This window comes from Chionomys nivalis, chromosome 11 (genome assembly GCF_950005125.1).
Source record: "Chionomys nivalis chromosome 11, mChiNiv1.1, whole genome shotgun sequence".
Classification (NCBI taxonomy): domain Eukaryota; kingdom Metazoa; phylum Chordata; class Mammalia; order Rodentia; family Cricetidae; genus Chionomys; species Chionomys nivalis.
The window spans coordinates 38,421,184-38,447,051 of NC_080096.1; the positions used below are offsets into that span (position 1 = coordinate 38,421,184).

The window sequence follows — 25,868 nt, forward strand, 5'->3', positions numbered from 1 at the left end:
TCTACATGCTATTAGGCCAGTACTCCTTTAAAAAAAAAAAAAGTCAAGGTCATAAAAATAAGACAAAATGACAAACTGCCAAAGATTCAAGAGACTGAAAAGACACAGCAACTAAACACAGCAGAATACTAAAGAGCAGATCTTGGACCAGAAAGCTTTAAGTGGTGAAAAGTGAAGTTTTTTAAAAGTAATTGACCAATGCAGGTTTCTAAATTTGACAAAGGTCATCCTTGGATATATAGTGAATGTAAGACCTGACTGGGCCAATCAGACAGTTACAAAACAAAGGGGGGGGGGTGCCTAGAGCAGTGAGATACCTCAAATGGTCAAGACACCAGCTGTGCAAGTCTGGCAATCCAAAAGGCGGAAAAGGAGAACAAACTTTGATGTAATCCTTTAACCTCCACTCATGGCATGTCACCTCTGCCCATATATACCAATAAACTTTAGAAAAGGTTTTTGAAAGTGGGAATAAGTGAAGGTAAAAGCTGAACTAGATGGAAATTTAAAATACGAACCACAAAAGGATAATCTTAAAGAATGCTTGTTTTGAAATATCACTGACCTAATGACAGATTGAACCAAAGTAATAAAAAGGACTATGAGCATAAATGTGGAAGATTCAAAATGAGAAAAGAGGATAACCTCAGGCATAAAAAGATTTTCAAAAACACAAGTTCATGGGAACAAGTCTAAAAATAAAAAACATATAAAAAAATGAGCAACTGAGCTGGAGAGATGGTTCAGCAATTAAGAGCTTGTCTACTCTTAGAGAGGACCTGACTTCCGTTCACAGCAACCATAAAGTGGCTCACTAATGCACCAGCTCCAGGGAGATCTGACACCTCTGCTCTCTGCAGGCATCTACCCTCATATACGCATGTGTACACACACACACACACACACACACACACAAAAAAAAAAAAAAAAGAAAAGAAAAGAAAAGAAAAAAAAAAGAAAAAAAAAGAAAAGAAAAAAAAAAGAAAAAGAAAAACCCAAACAATTCTTTAGAAAAATTCTTTAGAGGTAGAAAATTTAAGCAGATTAATATCCAAGTAAGAGTACACAGGAGCTTACCAGTTTATCCCAGGTAAATTCACAGCAGGTTATGTATATGTGTGCACTGCATACATGTGTGCATGGGTGTGTACAAATCAGAGGTTTCTATCTTATTTTCTGAGCCAGGGTCTCTCACTGTACCCGGAAACCTGCTGATTCAGGAGCATCCTGTCTCTACTTTGCCAGCACCGGGATGATACGCACTCACCACCAACCCTTTTTCTTTTTCTTTAGGGTCTAGAGATTGAACTCAGGTGCACATGAGTTCATGAGCTTGAACTGCAAGCACTTTTAACAACTGAACCACTTCCAAAACCTATTAAAGCTTCATCTAACTTTAAGGGAGCAATAAATGCCATATCTGACATTAACTACCTAACTACTAAAATAAAAACATCTTTAAAATAAGGGAAGATGCCAAAATGTTCCTGCCCCATCAATTGAAATGAAACTAAATTGTTGTTCATGTTTCCTTTTAACAAAATAATGAGAGATATAGTTGAAACAAAATTGAAGTAATTTAAGAAGACTGAAGTAATTTAAGACTCCCCAAAATTACCACACCATCATCTTTACAGTATATTAACCAAGTATCTTTCCTAAGTATGGCAAATGACGTTCAAAAAAATGACAGTAAAATATACGCATCCTCTTTTTCATTAAAAATATGTACTTACCTATAAACCCTAATAACTACAATCTGATGAGCATATTACTAAGGATAAATTAAAACAGGGCAGGTGGCACACACTATAATTTAAAAAACTCAGAGTCTGGGGTAGGAAGCTTGTAAGTTCAAGCCTTGTTTAAATCAAATGGTAGAAGGTATGGGTGGGAGATAAAATGAAGACACTTTACATTTTAAGAACATTTGGTTACTTACAACTGCAAATTCATCTCTGTCAAGCTTTCCATCATGGTCAATATCGCTCAACTCCCAAACCTTAAAAAAGAGAAGAACAATTAGTGCTCTTTTATTCTATGTTCTACTTAGGGACAGGAAGAGAGAGTATACTGGTGGAGTACGAGAGTGCCTAGTCATTAACTGCCTTAAAGGGATCTGGATCCGAACTTTGTCTTAATTGCAATGAGAAGTTGCTAAAAGTTTAGTTTAAAGAAATAAAATAACAATAATCAAAGTTTAGGAATCTCACACTGACCACACAATAGAAAAAAGAATGGAAATAATACTAGAAAAAACCTTTAAAAAAAAAAAATCAGTGTTTTCCAGGCATGGTAGATCCGAGTTCAAGGTTAGCCTGGTCTACAAAGAAGAGGTCCAGGCGAGAAACCCTGTCCAAAAAAAAAAAAAAAAAAAAAAAAAAAGAGAGAGAGAGAGAGAACTTATTGATCTAGGGGCAGCAGTAGCATAAGTATTTCTGGCAGTGTGATGGTAATATTCACCACCATCACCACTATAGCACCTAACATTCTCTAACAGAGTTTGTGACATGCACTGTATTAAGTACATATACTATCACATTTACTCCTTGGAAGCCTATTAACTGAAAAATATACCCAATTTAAAGATCTGAAAACCAACACACAATTTTTTTAAAGACTTTCCCCAAGTTACTTAAAAAAGCAGGGCAAGCAAGATTTGACACAAAAGCTGGGGGCTTAGAGAGAGTGGTTATGGTTTAAAACATCAAATAAAGAAATTACTTTGGAAAGAGCACAAAAGTGGCAAGGAATATGGAGAAACCCAGACAAAACTAGTGATCATGAAGTTATTTTAGCATTTCTCAAAAGTCTATATGCAACAATAAAGAGGCAAATAATTAGTAAATGCAAGCTTGACTTTTTAGTAAAATCAAACACTTATTAACAAAGTCAAAGAATTAAAAGTCTTAAAAACATTTAGGAAAAAAGATCTATATAGGAGCAGGAAATTCAACTTAGAATCTATGGTTTCATCAGATACTGAAGAACAATGGAGAAAAAGAGCTACGAATAAAGGTATGGAACTAAGGATAAACACGTACAAATTAAATAAAGAAAAAATAATTTCTGAAGATACCAAGATAAAGCTTTAATCTTACAGCCATGGAGACGATAGTGATGGTGGCTGTACGGAAATGTCACTATACTTACCATTACTGAACTGCATATTTAACACATGAACTACATGGGCAGGGGAGGTAACTCAGTTAATAATAAAGTACTTTTCATGCAAGCATGAAGGCCTTAGTTCAAATCCCAGACCCACATAAAAAAGTTGGTGTGAGGGCTGGAGAGATGGCTCAGAGGTTAAGAGCATTGCCTGCTCTTCCAAAGGTCCTGAGTTCAATTCCCAGCAACCACACAGAGGCTTCACAGCCATCTATAATGCCAGTTCCAGGGGATCCAATGGCCTCTTCTGACTCTCATGAGCACAAGGTACACACATGGTGTACATACATACATTGAGGCAAAACATTCAAGAACATAAAATAAATATTTAAAAAACAAAACAAAACCCATGTCTAGGTGTTAGATTACAACCCCCAGGCCTGGAGCTCTAGGATAAGGAAAGAACATGTCTCAAAAACAAAACAAAACAAAAAATAAGGTAAGAAAACACAACAACAGTTCTTGAAGAGGAACACCTGAGGCTCCCACATGTATACACATGTGCAAGCACACACAGAAAATCCCTCAACTAGATCATTCAAGTATACATATGTAACTAATACCAACTATTCATATTTTACAGGGAAGACTAAAACCAGAAATGTGACAATAATATACATGTTAAAAATATAGAAAATCCTGTATTAACACAACTTTTAAAAGACCTGTATATCTTTTATTGTATTATGTTATATTGTTATTAGTTATTAGTGCTCTTGTTATGTGTAAAATTAAAACATAAAATAACTGCATCTAGCACAATACTATGATTCCCAGCACTCGTGAGGCTCAGGCGAGAGGTCCGTGAGCTCCAGACCAGCCAGCCTGAGCTGCACATTAAGACTATCTCAAAACAAACAAACAAACAAACAAACAAATTACATTTAAAGTTTGCTATCTTACTCTTCCAAGGATTTCCACAGGTAACTTAGAGTTGAGCAATACTGGTTTCACTTTATCACCAGACAAAAATCCATCCACTGGGCTTAAACTATCAAAAATTACATCATATTTGGCTTTGTCTTCAGACTACAATATGAAAAAAAAGATGACAAGTTAAACAAACATGAAAAGGTTTTTAATTGCATATATAAGAATGAAATATTCAAATAACAAATAGGCTTTTAAGAAAACATTTTTAAAAACCATTTTTATCAAAATGTATTAAATAATTTCAAAGTGTCTCTACTAAGGACTAGTTGGAAGATCATTTTGCTTTTCTACTGTCAGGTTAGACTCACACAATTTCAGAGACAGAATGCTGTGAGGAGCACTTGATCCACTCAACCAGACCTACAGCAAGGAAGTACCTTTCTCAAAAAACATTGGCAGTGACATTCCATCTTTCAATTCAAAGAAATAAAATGTTTTTAAGAATTGTCACAAAATAGCTAACAGAGCTAAGATACTACTCAACATTTTCCATCTCAGTGTTTCCCCTACACTTTTGAACATGTATATGAAAAGTCCAATGCAGAACAATATATTTTGAGGACAGGGAGGAAAGCATTTGAAGTAGGAAGAAAAAGAGATGCAAGAAACTTATTTACCTTTACAGCCCAAGGGAGCTCAGCTGCTGAAGTCCCACTGGTCAGCAAAGGACTATTGGAGTCATGCTAGGAAATAGAACAATGAACTGCTCAAGTCCTCATACCAGGAACCAATGAAGAAAATGTGTTTTTCCATTTAAATGCGTTTGTGCAAAATGCTGGGTATCAACACTACTTTACTTTAATTAGATCTTCATCTATTGTCTACTGAAATAAAAGCTTTTCCCCAATATTAATTAAGGAAAGTAGACCCAAAAAATAAACTTATTAGCACAATACCTAATGGCAGCACATTCAAGTTATTATTTTATCTGGCTCAAGAGACATGTAAATACATTTGAAAAATCTCAATATTATACCTAGGCAACGAATACTTATAACAACCCTTGTAAGTCACATCTAAACAGAGAAATACAGACATTCTCAAACTGAAGCTAATTTTTTTAACTTTCTTATTTTATTTTATGTGTGGGTATTTTGCCTTAACTTATTATGTCTGTGTACCATGTACATGCCTGGTGCCCATGTAGACCAGAAGAGTGTGTTGGATTCCCGTAACTTGGGTTACAGACAGTTGTAAGCTACCATGTGGGTACTAGGGAAGCATAAATGTTAGGTGCTTTTCTTCCAATCTACCTTGTTTTATACCTACTTTATGATCTGAAAATATAAAATGCACAATTATTCCACAGTATTATGTACCAACAAATATTAAGTTTTAAAGAAGAGAGGCTGAGGATACCTCAGTGATAAAACACTTGTCCAGGAAGAGCAAGGCCCTGGGTTTAGTTCCAGCAGCACCAAAATTAAATTTAAAATTAAAACAACAGCCATTAAATTTCCGAAAAAGTTGGGGGTGAGGTTGATAAGCTGTATAGTATATAAAGACATTTCCCAAACAATGATAATCAAAACACTGAAAAATTGTCACACAGATAAACAAATCAATGAATAAGAACCGGAAAATCCAGAAAGACATCAAAATGCATATGGCAATTTAGGTCATCGCGGATATGGCATTTGAAATTGGTATAAAAAAGAATGATTATTCAATACATTGTATTCTATATTGTAGCTATCATGATAGAATGAATTTGAATCCACACTCAAATTTCCAAAAGAAATAACAAATATACAAAAAGAAAAAATAAGCCGGGCGATGGTGGCGCACGCCTTTAATCCCAGCACTCGGGAGGCAGAGGCAGGCGGATCTCTGTGAGTTCGAGACCAGCCTGGTCTACAGAGCTAGTTCCAGGACAGGCTCCAAAGCCACAGAGAAACCCTGTCTCGAAAAACCAAAAAAAAAAAAAAAAAAAAAGAAAAAATAAGTTTTAGCTTTGCAATTTGTTTACATAAAACAATTTCATCATGGGGGTACAAACATAATCCAGTAAAAGATAAATAACAAATTGAAAGAGTGTATTTGCAAATGATATGGATGAAGATTTGCTAATTTTTATTTTTATATTTATTTATTTTTGGTTTTTCAAGACAGGGTTTCTCTGTGGCTTTGGAGCCTGTCTTGGAACTAGCTCTTGTAGACCAGGCTGGTCTCGAACTCACAGAGATCCGCCTGCCTCTGCCTCCCGAGTGCTGGGATTAAAGGCGTGCGCCACCACCGCCCGTCTGATTTGCTAATTTTTCAAGAAACTCTAGAATTCAGTAAGAAAAAGAATAATTACTCAAGAAAAAGAGTAGCAACCTAGAATTAGACATTCCCATAGCAGAATAAAAACCATTCAGTGCCTTAAAAACTAATCAATCTTACCTATAAGCTAAAAAGAGAAATCTAGACACTAACATACTATTTGCCACCAAGCTGACAAGGATCTATAATCTGACAGCAGCACGTGAACAAAAGCACAAGGAAACTGACAAGCCAACCAATTGCTGGTGAAAGTAAAATACATACAAAAACTCTTAAAGACAATTTCACTTTTGAGATGCTGCAACTACATTTCTGCATATGTCATAAACAAAATTAAATCTGTCACAGCATTTTTCCTTAAAAAATCTACGTATCTACATTGGAATTTATATAAACTATAGTAAACATAAACATAAAATACCATGCAAACACTAAATAAAGCTTATGTTACATCTCTAAAACGTATTTGTTTTAAAGCGTATGGAGTCAAACACATAGAATGCCACCATTAGAAAATTAAGAAATACATTTGTACTTTTATATGCACATATAACTCTGAAGTACATACACATAACTAGTAATAGCAGTAGTTACTAAGAAAGAAAGCCAGGTGGCTAAGTGATAGGGATTAAAGCAGTTAAGAGTGAGTATGGTACTTTTTATTTCGAATCATGTGGTGAAATTTTTTGCTAAGTATGACTGTAATTTGTGTCTGTGTGTGTTTCTGTAGGTAGGATCTCTCACTTGACTAAGAGCTCACTGATTACACTAGTATAGTGCCAGCTATGCCCTGGAGAATCCCGTCTCACCTCCTGAATTCTGGGATCACAGGCAGGTCACTATGCCTAGCCAGCCTTTAATGTGGGCACTAGTGACCTGAACTCTAGTTCTCATGCTTACAGGGGCAAGCACTTTACCCAATGAACCATCTTCCCGGCCCTAATCTTTCTAATTAAATAAATATTACATATAAAATCATTTCTTACAAATCTTGGTGGAGGAACAGCCAGATTCAAGCTACTCAGGGAAACGTCCAGTCCATTCTGGGCACATGCCACAAGTCGCAAAGCAATAAAGAATTCCTGACAAAGATAAGCATAAATGTTAGGGGCTTTTCTTCCAATCTACCTTGTTTTATACCTACTTTATGATCTGAAAATATAAAATGCACAATTATTCCACAGTATTATGTACCAACAAATATAACAGTATATTTGCTTCAAAAACATTTGCTTTAAAAAATTGCTTTAAAATGGAGAAAAGAAACATGTATAATGATTTTTCTAACATTATTAGCAAAAAATAATTTTAATAAAAATAAATCATGGTATATAAAAATGGAAACTGTACAGAATATTCACATTTTAAAGAATATTCAATTTTACTAAAAAATGTTGGCTGTTAACTGAAAGGCCTTTTGGGTAAGGGGCCTAAATTAAAATGAGATAATAACTGTTATCAAAAGCCATCTCTGAAGTGGACATGTAATTTTGATATTGGATCAGTAGTACAAGAGTCAATCACTGCTATTCCAGAGGAGCTAGGAAAACAACTGAAAAACAAGCATCTAAAACAATTTTAACTGCTTGACTTAAAGATATTTACAAATCATCCAGGTGCAGTGCCATACACCTTTAATCCCAGCACTCAGAGGCAGAGGCAGGAGGATCTCTCTGAGTTTGAGACCAGCTTGGTCTACAGAGCGAGTACCAGGACAGCCAGGGATACAGAGAGAAACCCTGTCTTGAGAAGCAAACAAACACAAAAATTAAAAATCTTCCACAAAACTCCTTGTACTTTAGGTCTTTCTTCAAGCCTAACTAAGTAAGTAAACACATGTAAAGAAGCTCAATTTATTGGTTTTCAGTTGTTCTAAGATAGGCTTGAAAATAAGACACAAGAATGGTGTTTTGTCCCAATAGTATTTTTTTCCAGTTTTTCAACATCCCAGGACTGTTACTGATTCAACAGTTCACTCTAACCATGCCCCATTCTCACATAACCCGTTCTTACCTATTTCTTCTTATTCTTTTACCCTTTCTTACCTTGTAAGCTATCTGCTTTATTCAATACTTGCCTCTTGCAGTTTTTCAAGAGACTCCCCTTGGGACTGGAAATGTAACTTAATGGTCGAGTATTTGTCTCTCATACTTGAGAGATCCTTGTTTTCATCTCTAGCAACACACACAGCGCTCTCCGCTCTCTCTCTCTCTCTCTCTCTCTCGCTCGCTCGCTCGCTCGCTCTGTGTCTTGTTCTCTCCCTTTCTGTGTCCCATACTCTTTCACTATCTCCCTGTCTCTCTCATTCTCTGTCTCATTCTTTCTCTCTCTCTTTTTTACCTAAGAAGTTTCTGTGTCATAAGACTTCAACTCTCACAGTTAGTCTATGCCACAAATAATCTCCTAGCTTCTTCATCCTTCTCAACTTTCTTAGCTCAGGCAAAAAATGATGCTTTAAAGCTCTTCTTCATCCCTCACAGCATCATAAAGCAATCCTACTTTTCCACTGACTTCCCATGCCTCTTCTGCTAAAGTTTTGTTTGCTCCACTAAGCTTTCAACTGCTTGTATTCCTCAAATACTTTTTTAAAAACAAGTTTTACTTATTTAATACATATATACAGTGTTCTGCCTGCATATGCCTTCATGCCAGAAGAGGGCACCAGATCTCATTATAGATGGTTGTGAGCTACAACGTAGTTGCTGGAAATTGAACTCAGGATCTCTGGGAGAGCAGCCAGTGCTCTTAACCTCTGACCCATCTCTCCAGCCCCTCTTCAACTACTCTTAAAGAATCAGATCCATTTCCACACTGCAGATGAGCTCTGAAGTAAAATAATTCATTAAATTCTAGCTCTTAACTTAAAATTGCAATGCCACAGACAATTTAAATAAAATTCTTTCCTAAGAGGAGGATAGTTTAATACTATCTACCTTGCAATGTATTAGGGGCAATGAAATAAAACTATTCTGTAGGTGGATAGCACCAAGGGTCATTTTTATCATACAGACTCTCAGTACAGTATTATCTTTGGTCTGCTGAGATGGTTCAGTGGTAAAGTACTTAGCATGCAAGAGGACTGAAGTTCAAATCCCCAAAACACACATAAAGCTGGATATAGTAGTACACATTTGTAATTCTAGCATGCTATGGCTAGATCAGAGGTGGGGAAGGGGATCCACGGAAGCTCATGGGTCAGTTGGCCTGACATATGCAGCTGAAAAACTACGAAGAAATCCTGCTTCAGCCAAGGTGGAAAGTGAAGGCCGACACCTGATGCTGTCCTCTCATCTCCACATGTGCACCCAAGCACATATACATGAACATGCACACATATTAAACCCACAGTTTTTTTAAGCCTCTGCTATAGTGTGGGTCTTCAATTCTCCACCCCAACCCCATAAACACATCAAGCTCATATGCTAAGGGCGTAGTACTTGATGGTGCTACCAGGAGGTGAGGAAACTTTAGGAGGTAGGGCCTACGTAGGTTATTGAGGGTGAGCCCCTGAAGGAGATACTAGAACCCCAAGCACTTCTCTTCCTTCTTAGCAGCAGGGAGGTGACCAAGCTTTTATACACCATGCCTCACTGCTTTGAAGTTCTGCTTCATCACAGATACAGAAACAATGCAACCAAACGACTGTGAGCTGAAATTTCTGTAACCGCTGAGTCAACACAAATCTTTCTTCAAAAAGCCAGAACAAAACACTGCCTTCAATGTACACACAAACTTCAATGGCAAACCCATATATCTAGCAGCCTGGATGCAGCAAAGACAACTCAAACTGATCCCATATCCAGCACTACCAGTGAAGAAGTTGCTATACTACAAATTTCCTAAGAGGAACTACATCTGTCACATTCACCTCTGCACTTCTAAACTCTGGCTCTTAACAAACACTTGCTAACTGAGTGGACCATACCAGAGGGCCCCTGTCTTCAGTGTCTTGAACTGGCCCTTCTTCCCAGAACCTCCAATGAGGACTACTAACAATCTAGTCCTAAATCGTAATTAATGACTCAGTCATTAAAAGCACTGGCTGCTCTTGGAGAACATGGGTTTGATTCCTAGCGCTCACATGCAGTTTACAACTGCCTGTAGGTACAGTTCCAGAAGATCCAAAGCCCTCTTCTGACCCCTGCAGGCACCAGGCACACATGTGGTACACAAACATGCACATACATGCAGGCAAAACAACCATACACATAATTTTCCTATAAAAGAGGCTGGGTATTTTGATTCTATCATTATTTATTATTCTCATTCCTTTTCTGTTTTTGACCTTGTTTTAGCTATGCTTATAAGGAAAATGAGCTTTACACAGTAGTGCTAAACAAGAGTACGAAGATAGCAAACTTCCAACACTCCAAACATTAAAGTATATACATGGTATTCAATACCTTTGGCAATAAACACTTTCACATATTTATAGAGTGTACTTCCATCCTGTGCACCACTTTTCGGTTGACATGTCAGAAATAAACCTACACAAGAATTTAGGTTTGATTAGCCCAAGACTCCTTTCAAAGGTCTGGGCTTATCTACAATAACACTTACTAATAAAATCAATGTTTATTTATGATCTTGTATACTCAAGAAATTTAATTAATAAGATACTAAGAACAAAGTCTGTAAGAGATATAGGTATTATATAAAAGCTTCAGTAAAACAATGTTACTAAACTTTAGCATTCAGATAGCTAAATGTTCAGTAGTTAAAAATATTTTCAATGTTAATACACATGGTCTTGAAAAACTAATTTTAAGCTTAAACATAAAAAAATCTGCTACTTTTTACTTCAAATTGGACCAAGCCCACAAAAAATTTAGATGAATCTCTCAATCTTACTTGTTTGCTCAGGACACCTTTGCCATCTGTATCAGCTAAATCCCAAATCTGAAATATAACAGGAAAAAAGAATCAATCTCTATATATTTTAACAAAAATCATTTAAAAGATAAATTAAATCCCTGTAACTAATAACTTCATGATCTGTGTAAACAGATCTAAAAATCATTAGAAATTATTCAGTGCAACCCTTTAACAAAGACATGAAGACCCAGGTTAGGAAATCTGGCTTAAGAACATTAAAAGAAAGAGGGGAAAATTGAATACAAGTTCCAACCTCTAGTCAAATGTCCTTTTTACTAGCCCAGGGTTTAACTATTGTCCACTGAAACATACTACCCTGGTTTTGATTCTTAGTAATTTTGGATGGTTAGTTAATGCTGTGGAATAATGTTCTTGTACACTTTAAAGATTTGTCACTCATATTGTTTTAATAAAACACTTATTGGCCATTAGCCAAGCAAGAAGTATATGCGGGACGAACAGACTAGGAAAATTCTGGGAAGAGGAAAAGCAGAGACACAGTCATAAGCTAAAAGCAGAGGAAGCAAGATGAGAAATGCCTCACTGAGAAAAGGTACCAAGCCACGTGGCTAAACTTATATAAGAAATATGGGTTAATTTAAGTTGTAAAAGCTAGTTAATAATAAGCCTGAGTCAAACAGCTTATAATTAATATAAGCCTCTGTGTGTTTCTTTGGGACTGAACAGCTGAGGGACTAGGAAGGACAGAAACTTCTATCTACAAGTTAATTTTTCTATGAGTTATAAAACTATTAACATTATTTTTAAAGACTTTTATTATATATCAATATCATGCATAACAATTTAGCAAGAGAGGAGCTTTCCACCTCTGTTCTTTTCAATCCCTAACTCTGCTTTGTACATTAAACAGAGGCAGTTTTATTGAGGAAACAAGGATAGGTCCAACTGTCTGAGTGGATAGCAAGGTTCCTACTCTTCACTGCACCTCCCCACAATACACAAATGTACAATTACTTTCTCATTTCATCCTAGTCAAAAGTGATGTTTCTAAAATTCTTAGAAGTACCTTAATTTCTTTTTTTAACTTTCTTTTTTAGCTATGCTTTGTCTTTCACACCACACATCTCTATCCTATTTCTTTCCCTATTCCTTAGTATCTTCCCTCTGCCCTTGCAACTCCCCCCATCAAATAAAATGAAATAAAAATTTTAAGAGAAAAAAACAATTTCGACAGGGAAGCTGCAGTTGTGACACAGCCAAGTCACACAGTAAATCCTTTTGTTCATATTTTACTTGTAAGTGTGCACTGCAAAGAGTCATTGGTCTGGTTCGAGGTCTCTGGTTCTTGCTATACTATCAATGCTGGGTCCTCACCAGGACTCTTCTTGGTTACCCTGCTGTTGCCCTGTGCTGTGGAAATCCTGCAGCTTTGGGTCTGCAGGACTGGACCCTTCATGTGCTCCAGCAGATCACAGATGGGGTGGATGCTGGAGTGGGCTAACTCATATCCCTGGTTCTAGGCCTGGGTAGTTGCAGGGTTGGTCAGCCTTCCAGCTCTCCCTTGCCTCACCACCAGAGTGAGCTTTCCAGCATGGCCTGGCTAGTTCATCCCTAGAAGGGGTGAGCGAGAGGAAGGGCCAGTTCTCCCATTTTCACATCTTCAGAGTCTCTTCTCCCACACTTAGACCTTCAGGACCAGCTCTACTGTGCTGTCCAAGCATGGTGTAGGGGTCACTCTCTGAGTGAGTGGTAGAGACAGCTCTCCTGCTCTTATGACCTCAGGGCCAGCTCTCCCACCTGCCTCAGTTGTTGAGGGGTGGGAGTGAGGTTGAGGGTGGGAGTGGGGGAGAGTATCTTCGCTGCCCATGCTACCACATGGGGAGTAATGGGGACAACTCTCCCATGCTCACAACTTAGGGGCTGGCTCTCTCAGACCTCCACCAACGGGGCTGTCCAGGCAAGGTGCAGGGCTGCTCTCTAGACTGTTGCAGCTTGTGGGGGAAAGGAACAGCTCTCCCATCAGGAAAAGTTGGCATCGCTTTAATTTTCAAAAGGATAAATCACTACACCACAACCCCATTCCATTACTACAACTGCTCCTATGACTCAGTTCTAATTTGAATGTTTCTTGATTGCAACCTTCTGAATTTATTTGCAGTTCTATTATGCTTCTTCATATTCATTATAGTCTAGTTATAATAAGCACATCCTACCTTTCCGAGAATCAAGGCTGGAAGCCCTGATTTTTTCAGGAATGCAGCAGCATCTGAAGCCAACACCCTTCCAGTATTGCCTGTATCAACCTGAAAAGAAAAACAGGAAGCTGACAGTAAAACACAAAATCAAAATTGTATCACTTTCCATGTCTCCTCCCTAATTCATGAACTGGAATCAGAATCCTTCTGCTAACAAGAGCAAGACCTCTGCAGAGTCTTCTAAGAATGGTACCATCCAAACAGGAGTCAATTTGCAAAATAAGTTTATCATGTCTATTATACAAGCAAAGAAACAAGTTCATGGAAAAGCAAGTGAGTAGAGTTGGAACATGAACACAGATCTAATTCTACACTTTTATGATTGTCATTTAAATGGCAATATAAGAAAAAAATATTTCTTAGAGGTCTTCTGAGAACTGAGATAGCTGAGCATGATTTAGATTAACTTCTGTTTTTGTATCTGCTCTTAGAAATTGAAACACTTAAAAATATCAAAGCAGTATCAGCTTTAAGTCATGTCAAACTTAAAAAAAATAAACTGTTTCATTTCTACAGTATATTAAGAGGAATACATTATTTTGACTGATGGGGACTTATCCTTTAAGACATAATGAGGTCATAACAAACAAAAGGATGGAAAAAAAACTTGTTTTTGTAAAGACTTCCTAAACTTCTATTTGTAAATAAAAAAAGTAAATCTTAAAAGCCATGGGAAATAGGATATTCATGAAGTAGCTATGTTTCTAGTTTAGTTAAAAGACTAAGTTGACTGTAAACACATGAAGCATTTACATAGCCTAGTCCCAGAATGAAGGGGAAAAAAACCTCTCTCAAAGGCAAGAACAGGCTAAATCAGGCACTCAGAAAAAAAAAAAAAAAAAAAAAAAAAAACTGCCTAATCCTTCAGTTTTGGGAGAAGAAGGAAGTACAGAAGTATAAGGAAACATGTCTCTAAAATTCTCCAGAACTATTTTTCTTTACCCACTTCCTGACCATGATAAGAAAGGAGCATTCACGCCCAGCATTACCTATATATCAATACACTCAAAGTAAACATAGACTGAATTCATTACGTATTTACATACTGTATCCTAATATGGAATCTTATCTTCCATCCTTGCAATCACAATAAGAAATTAAAAACTTCCATTTACATTCACCTACAGGATGTTTCTACAGTCCTCTAATTCCTGCAAAAGGCTCTGCTATAAACTACAAGCTAGAATTGATGTCAACAGAGTTCCATTATTTTTTCCTTCTTCTTTTCCCTTCTTTTTCTGTTGTCTTTTTATTTATTTATTTATTTACTTATTTTGGTTTTTTTCGAGACAGGGTTTCTCTGTGGTTTTTGGAGCCTGTCCTGGAACTAGCTCTTGTAGACCAGGCTGGTCTTGAACTCACAGAGATCCGCCTGCCTCTGCCTCCCAAGTGCTGGGATTTCTGTTGTCTTTTTAAATCAAGAAAAATTTTGAATTATTTCTCTGTGTGTGTGATGGGGGCAGGGGTATGATATGTATGTAGAGATCAGAGGACAACTTTTGAAGAGTGTGTTCTCTCCCCGTACCATGAATTTGGGGTACTGACTCGGGTTATGAGTGCTTTACCCGTGCAGTCATGCAGTCATCTCAAGTTCTCTTCCCTATTCTTTTTTTTTTTTTTTAAGAAAAAAAAATTTATTTCAAGAGTCAAGACCTCATATAGCCCAGGCTAGCCTTAAACTCCTGACACCCTACCTCCATTTCCACTTCCCAAGTGCTGGGATCACAGTTTCACCACCATGACCAACTCTTCAGACAAAGTCTCAATGTATAACACAGGCTAGCCTCAAATTTATGACGTTCCTGCCTCAGTCTCCTGAGTGGTGAGGTTACAGACATCATGCCCTAGGTTTAAGTTCTATTCTCTTATTGAGATACTGTTTCATGTACGTAACCCAGGCATGTAACAAACTCCAATGTAACCGAACAGGATGCTTATCCTCCTGCACCCTCCCCCCCACCAGTTCTAAGATCACAGGAGTGTACTACTACAACCGCCTTGGGAAACCAGAATAAGAACATCATTCACTCACCATCGCCTCCCACCTCCCAGTGCTTGGGACAGAACCCAGGGCTTTGTTCATGTTAACAAGCATTCTACCAGTAATGTACACCCCAAGTTCAAAATGTAAAAAAAAAAAAAAAAAAAAATTCTTTTTCTTCTTAGGCTATCTCAATACAGTAGACTACACTATTGTAAACTGAATAAAAAACACTTTCCAATAGAACCCAATTTCTCTGATTCATCAGAATACCAAAACAATAATTTTTACTGAAAGACTACTTTTTATGACAATTACAAAGATTCAACAAGTTCTTCAGCTTTTTAAAAGGCTGTAAATAAATTAGTCAAGTGTACAAGTTCATATTTAAGAACAATTCTCTTTTATTCTGATAAAACAAGTTATCTGTAAAGAACAGTAGCTTGATGTGGAGTCAGTATCTATATAAACCTCTCCTACAATGACTAGGCATGCATGGGGGTGGTATGGGAGGTCCTTCTGTCTATGTGTTGCTTTTATTGGTTAATGAATAAAGAACTGCTTTGAGCCTATAGCAGGGAAGAACAGAACTAGGTGGGGAAAGCTAGGTTGTACGCTGGGAGAAATGAGGGCGAAGTCAGAGAGGCACCAATATGTGTGAAATGATGAACACCAAAATCTCAGCACTAGAGGCTGAGGCAGGAGAACTCTAACAAGTCCAACACAAAATTGAATTACATAGTGAATATCAGGCCAAACAGGAAACAAGAACCAAACCACCAAATAAATAAATAACACACAAAAGTTATTTCTATTTGGCTTATACATTAACTAAGATATTTATATCTGAATGAATATATCTAATGTTCTATAGATTTTTTAACATAGATATTTAGGGTAATTAAATTCTCTTTCATTTTTTCTGAGCATTATTATCTAGTTTTGGTGTGTGCCTATAATCTTAACACTCAGGAGACTACCTGAGTTTACGTACTGAAAGGCCAGTTGAGACCACCTAGCAGGACCTCTCAAAAACAAAACAGTATCAATTACTCAAAGTTAGAGGCTAAACCCAAAATGTTGAATCATGACACAACAAACTTATCTAGTGACTCCTCATCTACGTGCATATCATCAACAATTGATATCATATTTTATGCTTAATTCAGAATACAAATATAGTAAAAATCTTACCTGTCTATAGTATTTTTCATATACAGGATTCCCACTTGACAACTAAAATAAACAATAAATAGAAATTATATTTTATTCAACAATTCTTTGTGGGACATTTGGTATTCATCCAAAAGATATTTGCGAAATAGACAAAAAGATAAAAAACATCCTTCACTTCGGGAAAATATTTTCTTCTTTGGTGACAAGGAGGAGAATGAATAGACACAGTCAAAGAATCACAAAAATTTAGGAAAGAATCTAAGGTTTTTTTTCATACATAATTCTACCCCAAAACCCAATACAAAACAAAAGTCAGTTTAAAGCCCTCTTCAAAATGTTTATCCTCTACCCAAGCAGTATGTAGAAATCAATTTAAAATCTACTTCAATAAAGTAATAAAGGGATGCAGTACAATAGGAAAGTATTTGTCTAGTGTGTAAAAAAGCGTAATTGTGACCACAGCACCACAACAAACAACCTGGGGCACACAAACTGGTGTCCTGATGGTGATCTGATGTCATCAGAGCTGAATTGCTTATGTGCAGGCAGTGCCACTCATTTCACACCCACAGTTCAAAGGACTCCTTGTCCAACTGATGACCATAATAGCTCATTTGAAAGGCAGCTGAAGAATATCAATGCTCAAAAGCTCAGGTTTGCCTGTACGGGAATATGGAAGAATATTCAGGACAAAGAAGGGCATCTAAGAGGCTTAAGGGATGACACGAAGGCAGGAACGTAAAAGTATGGGGAAAAGAGGGTGACTCTACTTAGAGACAACATGTGTGCCTGCAATAAACAAAGCTCAGCTACATCTGTACAAACTAGGAAGAAGTATGGACATGGCACACATCCTTGCATATCTACTACAGGCGAGTCTGACCTATATAGCAACATCATGTCTCAAACACACACACACACACGCACACGCACACAGACAAAGTAATGAACAGAAATAACGGTTTAACATTTTGCAGATGAAAATTTATAAAGGGCCCCATCTAATTTAAAGAAATGAGGATACAAAGGAAGACATATTCAAGAGTGATTATTTGTACATGTGTCTATGTAAAGATAGGAAGAACATAGGGGATAACTTAGGGAATAACTTCAAATGATTCAGTTGAGGATCTAAATGTCAATGAAGACAAAAAATGAGGGTATGATTTAAGAAAGGTTTAACAATACTTACTAAGGGTGAGGGAAGAAGGGCATGCGTAGAAATACATGAGCACAGTGTGAAGTCTAGAAATATTGTCTAGAAATCAATATATAGTTAAGATATATTATGTATATACCAAATATGTACACATATCCTGTAGTGTCTGCTTCTCCAGCGAAATATTTTACTTGTTTTGTTTGGTTTGATTTTTTGAGACAGGGTTTCTCTCTGTAACAGCCCTGGCTGGTCTCAAACTCAGAGATCTGCCTGCCTCTGTCTCCCAAGTGCTGGGATTGAAGGCGTGGGCCACTAATTTTAGAAGTCACTTGTCAGAGAATCAGGATACACAATTTGGTTTTCCCCACTCCAAGCATCACCGTGCTTCCTAAAATACTCTCATGGACTACCCCGTAGAGTCTTGATTCAGTTTATTGTACTAGCAGCTCATCTAGCTCATTACTATGTCTCAGATTTCTCATTAAAAAAAAATTCATCATCATACTGAAATACTAATATAAACCAGGATGGACTTAGTATAACTTTGACTATATAATAACTCCTAGCTGAGGTATCTGCTAGAAGGGCTTAAGTATTTTAACAACATAAACGACTGACATTTCAAAGATGAGTGGTAATTCCATTTTACTGTCCTGAATCTTTACAGACTCAGAAGAGCACCTTCCTTTAAGGAAACCAAGCAGAAATGGCAAGATGGCTCATTAGGCAAAGGAGCTTATGCCAAGTCTGACAACCTGAGCCAGATCAACCTCCAGGATCCACATGGTGGATGAAGAGAACTGACTTCTGAAACAAATTGTCCTCTGACTCCACACATGCAAATACCTCCAACCATATATAAATTATTTTAAAATTTTTTAAGAGAAAGAAAATCAAGCAGAAACTCATTGAAAAATATACCCCAGACACAAGACATGGGTAAATTGCCTTATAAATCCAGCCTAAGTGTCTTAGTGGTAATCTTTCTAAAACTAAGTCCTCCAAAAGTTGTTTATATACTTACAAAACCAGTTAGAAGTCCTTAATCAACGACTAAAGTTTGATGAAAAGATCATAAGATGCTGTCTTTAAAACAACAACAACAAACAGCACTTGGGAGTCAGAGCTAGGCGGATCTCTGTGAGTTCGAGATCAGCCTGGTCTATAAGCTATAAGAGCTAGTTTCCAAAGCTACAGATAAACCCTGTTGAAAAGCAGAAAAAAAAAAAAAAAGAAAGAAAAAAAAAGAAAAAAGAAAAAAAAAAAAGAAGGAAAGAAAAAGAAACTGAGCCGGGCGGTGGTGGCGCACGCCTTTAATCCCAGCACTTGGGAGGCAGAGGCAGGTGGATCTCTGTGAGTTCGAGGCCAGCCTGGTCTACAAGAGCTAGTTCCGGGACAGGCTCCAAAACCACAGAGAAACCCTGTCTCGAAAAAAAAAAAAAGAAAGAAAAAGAAACTGAGCAGGGAAGATGTCAGTGAGGAATGCTTGATGTGCAAACGTGAGAACCTCAGTTCAAATCCCCAACACCTACATAAAAAACAGGCATGACATATGTGCCTACAAGCCCATCACTGAGGCAGGAGACAAGAGGATCTGAGGAGCTTGCTAGCCAACCAGCCTAATGGAAACAGAGACCCTGTATCAAGGGAACAAGATAGAGCACAATAGAGAAAGACACCAGACATTCTCCTATGGCTTCTGCATACACAAGGGCACACACACATATGAATATATCATACACCCAAAACACACACACACACACAGAGTTAATGACTAAAGTTCCAAAAGAAACTTAGCTTTTGAAACAGCAATTATCAGTTTTATTAACAAAATTTGCTAAGACATTAAATGCACATTTCAAAATCAAAAAAAGAAGCCGGGTGATGGTGGCGCACGCCTTTAATCCCAGCACTTAGGAGGCAGAGACAGGTGGATCTCTGTGAGTTCGAGACCAGCCTGGTCTACAGAGCTAGTTCCAGGACAGGCTCCAAAGCCACAGAGAAACCCTGTCTCGAAAAACCAAAACCAAAACCAAAAAACAAAAAAAGAATTGAACAAATGAAATGATGAGAACTAAAACAGGACAGATTTCATTTTGCAATTCTATATTTTGCTTTGGAATTAATTCTAATAATTCCATCAAGTCTTTAATTTTTATTTTATTTTAGTTTTTCACGACAAGATTTCTCTGTGTAACAGCCCTGGATTCCTGGGACTTGCTCTGTAGACCAAAGCTGGCCTCAAACTAACAGAGATCTGCCTGCCTCTGTCTCCCGAGTGCTGGGATTAAAGATGTGCACCAGCACTGCCACCCTGCCCAGCGAAGACTCTTTAACTGGATAAATTTCTATTCTGTACTAGAAAGGAGTGAAATATAAAAGGTATACAAGTGTTCGGGATCTAAATGTGGTAGAGCATGTAAAATAAATAGAGCAAGTACAATAACTACCTCTTCTGCAGATTGAGGCAAGAAAATTGATGTAAATTCAAGGCTGTCTGAGCTACATAATGGTGTCAAGGCTAGCCTAGGCTACAGAGTAAGACCCCGTCTCAACAAAGAAAAAAGGAAAAAAGAAAAGAAAAAAAAAAGAAAGCTGAATGACGGAATGAAACTATTTTACTCATCTGCCAATACAACAAAAATAGTATTAATAGAAGTATTCCCCAAATCTGCAGAATGTTAAACAGTTGTAGCATCCTCTTATCATTCTGGAAAAAAAAAAAGGGTATGGTTACATACCTAAAGGCAAAAAACAAAAACAAAAAAGTCTGTTTTGAGAAAGAAAGCAACGATAATGAAGAGGTATTTTACTCAGCTAGTATCCAAGGAAAAACCTGTAAATTATATGTAAGAAGCTCTGAGCCCCAACTTTACCTTATTATTATAATACAGATTCACTAGTTATAGCAAAAACCTAAGGCGGCAGGAGCTTACTAAGGAGACTAAAGCACATGTGGGCTGATTACAACACTAACGGGAGACAGATAAATGGGGATGGAAAAAGCCATCCAGATTGTCAAGTCACTCATCAAGCAAGACAACCAACACTACTTTATGTGCCTCAGACAGCTCTTGTTGTCACTGTTGCTAGACTATAAATATGATCACGTTTTAGATATTAAAAAAGCACACATCATGAACACAGTGAAAATATCTGAAAGGAATGACTAAAATGATCACAGAAATTTTCTCTGATTAAAGAATTATGAATGATTTTTTTACATTCATGATAACACTGCAATTTCTGAAGATCTTTTATAGCAAGCATCCTTATATAGTGAGAATAAAATAAGTTTTCAATTTAGAAAAATAAAAATAACTAAAAGTTTAATTGCACAAAACTGCACATAAACCTTTTTAGTAATGAAATTTCTAAAGGTAAACTTTTAAGCCACAGCTGTCAACAAAAAAATTAAATTCTGTTGTAAATTAAAAGCATTTCTTTATCAATATGACAAATACATATTTGTAAGCATAAGAGAAATTTCTTTTAAAGAGCAAATTGCAGCCAAGCAGTGGTGGCACACGTCTTTAATCCCAGCATTCGGAAGGCTGAGACAGGCAGATCTCTGAGTTCGAGGTCAGCCTGGTCTACAAGAGCTAGTACCAGAACAGGCTCCAAAGCTACAGAGAAACCTTGTCTCCAAAAAAAGAAAAAGAAAAAGTTGGTTTTTTATATTTTTTTTTTAATACTTTTTACGCTTTTGTTCTTTGCTTCTTTCAGGATCCCAAATAAATACAGACAGTGACTTATTTCTTTCTAAATGCCCAGCCTTCTTAGCTTGGTTTATTTCTAGACAGTTTTCTTTTTTTTTGTTTTGGTAATAAAAGCAATAAATCTCACAACATTTAATGTCGCCTGTTAATAACATAAGGGTCACTACAACAATATGAATAAGTGTTTCAGACTGTGCTCCCAACAGAAGACACCTTTAAAATACTGTACTTCTTCTTCAACTTTTTGAGTGTTTGATGGGCTCTAGCTGGAAACACTTTGGAGCAGAATATTATTATCTCCTTTCAGCATGATCTGACCCAGTTGTTTCCTGACTTTGTTTTAGAGTGAATCTCTTCTGCATAACCTAATGAGGTTCACGTACTCAGCAACGCCAATACAACCTTCTATCAGCATATTCACATACAGCCAGACCTGAACTTGAGAGCCATTTTGCAAGTATCTGAAGATGAGGTTGATGGGCTGCACCAGCACCTTTTGCGCCTTCTATCCCTGTCCATGGTATGCTATGATGGAAGTCACAAAGACCACATGAGTAGGAAGGCCTCCTCAGCCAGCCTTCTAAAACAGCTTTTCTTAACTTAATCACCCCTTCTATCTTTCTCTATTTCTGTATACCTTTCTTTATTTCTTATTCATGTCTTGCTGTGTAACCAGGAGGCTGACCCCTGGCGTCGCCTTCCTCCTCAATCTGTTTCTCCCAGATTTCTCTCTGTATTAGACTGCCAGCCCCACCTATCCTTCCTCCTGCCTTTTATTGGCTGTTCAGCTCTTTATTAGACCAATCAGGAATTCAAGACAGGCAAAGCAACACAGCTTTACAGAGAAACAAATGTTCCAAGGCCTAAACAAATGTAACAAATCTTAAATTAATATTCCACAACAAACAAATTACAGTGTGAAAAATACATATATTGTTTTCAGTTTCTCTCTGTAGGTGCTCAAGTGTAAGGCTGTATTATATACATACATGGTTTTCCCCCAAAACTAGCACATCATGTCTGTTCTTGCCACATCTTTTCATTATTATAAGGGAGGGGCTAGCAAGTGAATATAGACAATAATAAGAAATAAATGGCATCCAGACTAGATGATGTAAAACTATCCCTATTCATAGAAAACAAGATCTTTTATAAAGCAAAGTACTAAAAAATTCATTAAAACAAAGTTATGAAAGTTGTAAGATATAAAAACCAATATATAAAAATGATCATACTTTATGCACTTGCAGTAAATTTGAAAAAACAAAAGCAAACTATATATACATATATACATAAACACATACATACATAAGAAAGCATCTTATGTTAATGAATTACAAGTATTAACATTGTTAAGATGGCAAAACTCTTCAAACTCATCTGCAGACTCAATGCAATTCCTAGGAGAAGTCCAGTCAACATTTTATAGAAACAAACATGCTGATTCTAACTAAAGTTTACATGGAGTTTCAATGAATTAGTAATAGCCAAAATAGTTCTGATTAAGAAAATGTAAAGCGGCCGGGCGGTGGTGGCGCACGCCTTTAATCCCAGCACTCGGGAGGCAGAGGCAGGTGGATCTCTGGGAGTTCGAGGCCAGCCTGGTCTACAAGAGCTAGTTCCGGGACAGGCACCAAAGCTACAGAGAGACCCTGTCTCAAAAAACCAAAAAAAAAAAAAAAAGAAAATGTAAAGCTAGATGTCGAACACATCTCAATTTCAAAATTCACTATAAAACAATTATTTCTCAAGATTACATTGCACTGTACATGGATAGACAAACATTTTGAGTTGAACAGAATTATAAATTCAGAATAAACTCATCCATCTATGGTTTTTTTGACAATGACATCAAGATTATTTGACAAATGGTGCTGGGATACTGCAACACAAGCAAAAGAATGAAAGTGGATCCTTTACATCCTATATAAAAATTAACTCAAAGAACCAGAGAGATGGCTCAGAGAGTAAGGGTGCTTCTCCCTAAGCCCACAACTTGAGTTCAATCCCTAGAACCCATATGATGGAATGAAAAAAACCTACTCCCACAAGTTGTCCTGCGACCAACATCTACACACACACACACAAATGTAAAAAAAAACCTTTTTTTCATTACCTAAAAATGCATCAATCAAGGAACTATTTAAGACCTGAAACTCTTTTAAAAGCAAAAGCAAACAAACAAAAAACACCCTCTAGGCCATGTCTTTAATCACAACATTCAGGAGTTAGAACCAGAGGGATTGCTATGAGTCTGAGGCCAGCCTGGTCTACACAGTTATTGAGTTCCAGGCCAGCCTGAGGTAAAACCTGTCTTTTAAAAGAAAAAAAAGTGTGTTGAGGATAAATCTTTATAATCTCAGATCTGGCAAAGGATTCTTCAACTTCAAAAGGACAAGCAGAAAAGGAATGGTGGCATACACCTGTAATGCTATCTAGCCCTTTGGAGCTAAGGAGGGTCAGGAGTTTAAGGTCATCCTCAGCTATAAAGCAAGTTCAAGACCAGCCTGGGCTACAAGAGGCCTAGTCTTTAAAAAAGAAAAACAATGTGACTGTCTTGGGTTTTTTTTATTGCTGTGAAGAGAATCATGACCATGACAACTTTTATAAATAAAAATATTTAATTGAGGTGGCTTGCTTACAGTCTCAGAGGTTCAGTACATTATCATCAAGGCAGCAGGCATGGAAGCATGCAGACAGATGTGGTGCTGGAGCTGAGAGTCCTACATCTTGACTCAGAGGCAAGAGGAAGTCAAAACCTCAAAACCCGCCCCCACATTGACACACTTCCTCCAACAAAGCCACACCTCTTAATAGCGCCACCTTTTGGGGGCCAATTTTTTTTTTTTTTAACCACCACAGTGACTAATTTTGGCACTTGGGATGCTGAGGCAGGAGGACCATAATTTTGATGTTTTTATTCACAATTTCAAACAATTCCCCATTTTTTAAAAAGACCATCTCAAAACAATGAAGTTTGTGAAGTTTTGTTTTTTCAGTTTTTCAAGATAGGTTCTTTGCGTTGCCCTGGCTGTCCTGGAACTCACTCTGTAGATCAGGTTGGCCTTGAATTCACAGGTGTGATGTTTTTATTATAGGAATTTGGGGGAAAGGCCTACAAAAAATAAGTCTTGATCAACTTAATCCATGAATACTTGATATTGCCAAAATTCATGTGTTAGGGAAAAATTAGTCATGAAAGCAGTGACGATATAAAAGAGAAGTGCCAAGCACAAAGACATACCAGGACATTTCAAGAAAGTACGGCTCAAATAGAGTAAACAAAATCAGTTTTAAACTGTCCTGAAGTACCAGATGGTCCAGAATCCACCCACAAGACCATGCATAAAAGTATGCCAAGGGGAAAAACAAAGAACAGAATGTAGAGAACAGACTAAGAACAAGAGCAACATGAACCAGAGAGAAGATGCAAACTGAAGCATTTCAATCTTCCAATTTCCAATGGTAACTAAACTTTAATAGACTATAAAGGCCTTTGTAACAAAAGTAAATACACTTAACTTAAATCCTTCTAATTTGATTGTGTATGGTGGTGCATGCCTACACACCAGGCCTCAGGAGGCTGGGGTAAGAGGATCAAGATTTCGAGTCAAATCAGGGATTAAAAACTAACAGCAGAAAAACTGTGGACATGTCAACCTTTTTGCTATTTTTCTGTATGTTTCAATTTTCTTTAATGAGTGAAACAGCCATTTCTCCCTCCCTCCACCCACCCTCCAGCCTAAACTCTTCTTCATACTTACTCTCTCTGTCCAGAAGTCCCATCTATACCTCTTCCCTCGCTATAGTCATTCAGCTTATTAGACCAATCAGGTGCCTTAGGTAAACAAGGTAAAACAGCAACACATCTTTATGTAATTACACAAATGCAACACACCTTTATAAAGTTAAACAAATATTCTGCAACATAAACAAATGCAACACACTTTTACAGTTAAACAATTATCCCAAAAAATAAACAAATGCAACACATCTTTACATAGTTAAACAAATGTAACACATTTTTGCATAAATATTCCACAATAACCACCACCATCAATTAAACAAACATCCTCGATTATCTTTAGCAGCAAAATGAGTTTCAAAAACAGCTCCAACCTTTCATTTGAAAGCATTATTTATATAAGAAAGGTAAAGTTATTCTATCTGGCTCCGAGTTTTGGTACAGAAAATTACAGAGCACTAACCAAGGTATCTTAAACAGAAAACTACAGGAAGCCTAAAAAAAAAAATTATCGGCAGCTTCATGTATGGTGATGGCTATTCTCCATCCCTGCCCCTCCCCCACTCTCCCCATCTTCCTGCCCAGACAGGCAGGGTTCCTCTATGTGCAACTCTGACTGGCCTCAAAC

At 37.1% G+C, this 25,868-nt stretch overlaps 1 protein-coding gene and 1 pseudogene across 4 annotated transcripts in view; both read right to left on the reverse strand.

Annotated features, from left to right (window-relative positions):
- The window catches only part of Eps15 (epidermal growth factor receptor pathway substrate 15), a 93,766-nt gene that overhangs the window by 55,595 nt on the left and 12,303 nt on the right, over positions 1-25,868 (reverse strand). For all 4 annotated transcript variants that reach the window (XM_057783492.1, XM_057783490.1, XM_057783491.1 and 1 more), the window contains exons 2-8: positions 16,636-16,677; positions 13,419-13,508; positions 11,221-11,268; positions 7,356-7,451; positions 4,722-4,787; positions 4,075-4,200; positions 1,943-2,002 (exon numbers count right to left, since the gene is read on the reverse strand). In XM_057783492.1, the coding sequence (XP_057639475.1) occupies positions 1,943-2,002; positions 4,075-4,200; positions 4,722-4,787; positions 7,356-7,451; positions 11,221-11,268; positions 13,419-13,508; positions 16,636-16,677 (528 nt within the window). The remainder of the gene's footprint in view (positions 1-1,942; positions 2,003-4,074; positions 4,201-4,721; positions 4,788-7,355; positions 7,452-11,220; positions 11,269-13,418; positions 13,509-16,635; positions 16,678-25,868) is intronic.
- LOC130883545 (small nuclear ribonucleoprotein E-like) lies at positions 21,758-25,281 on the reverse strand (annotated as a pseudogene).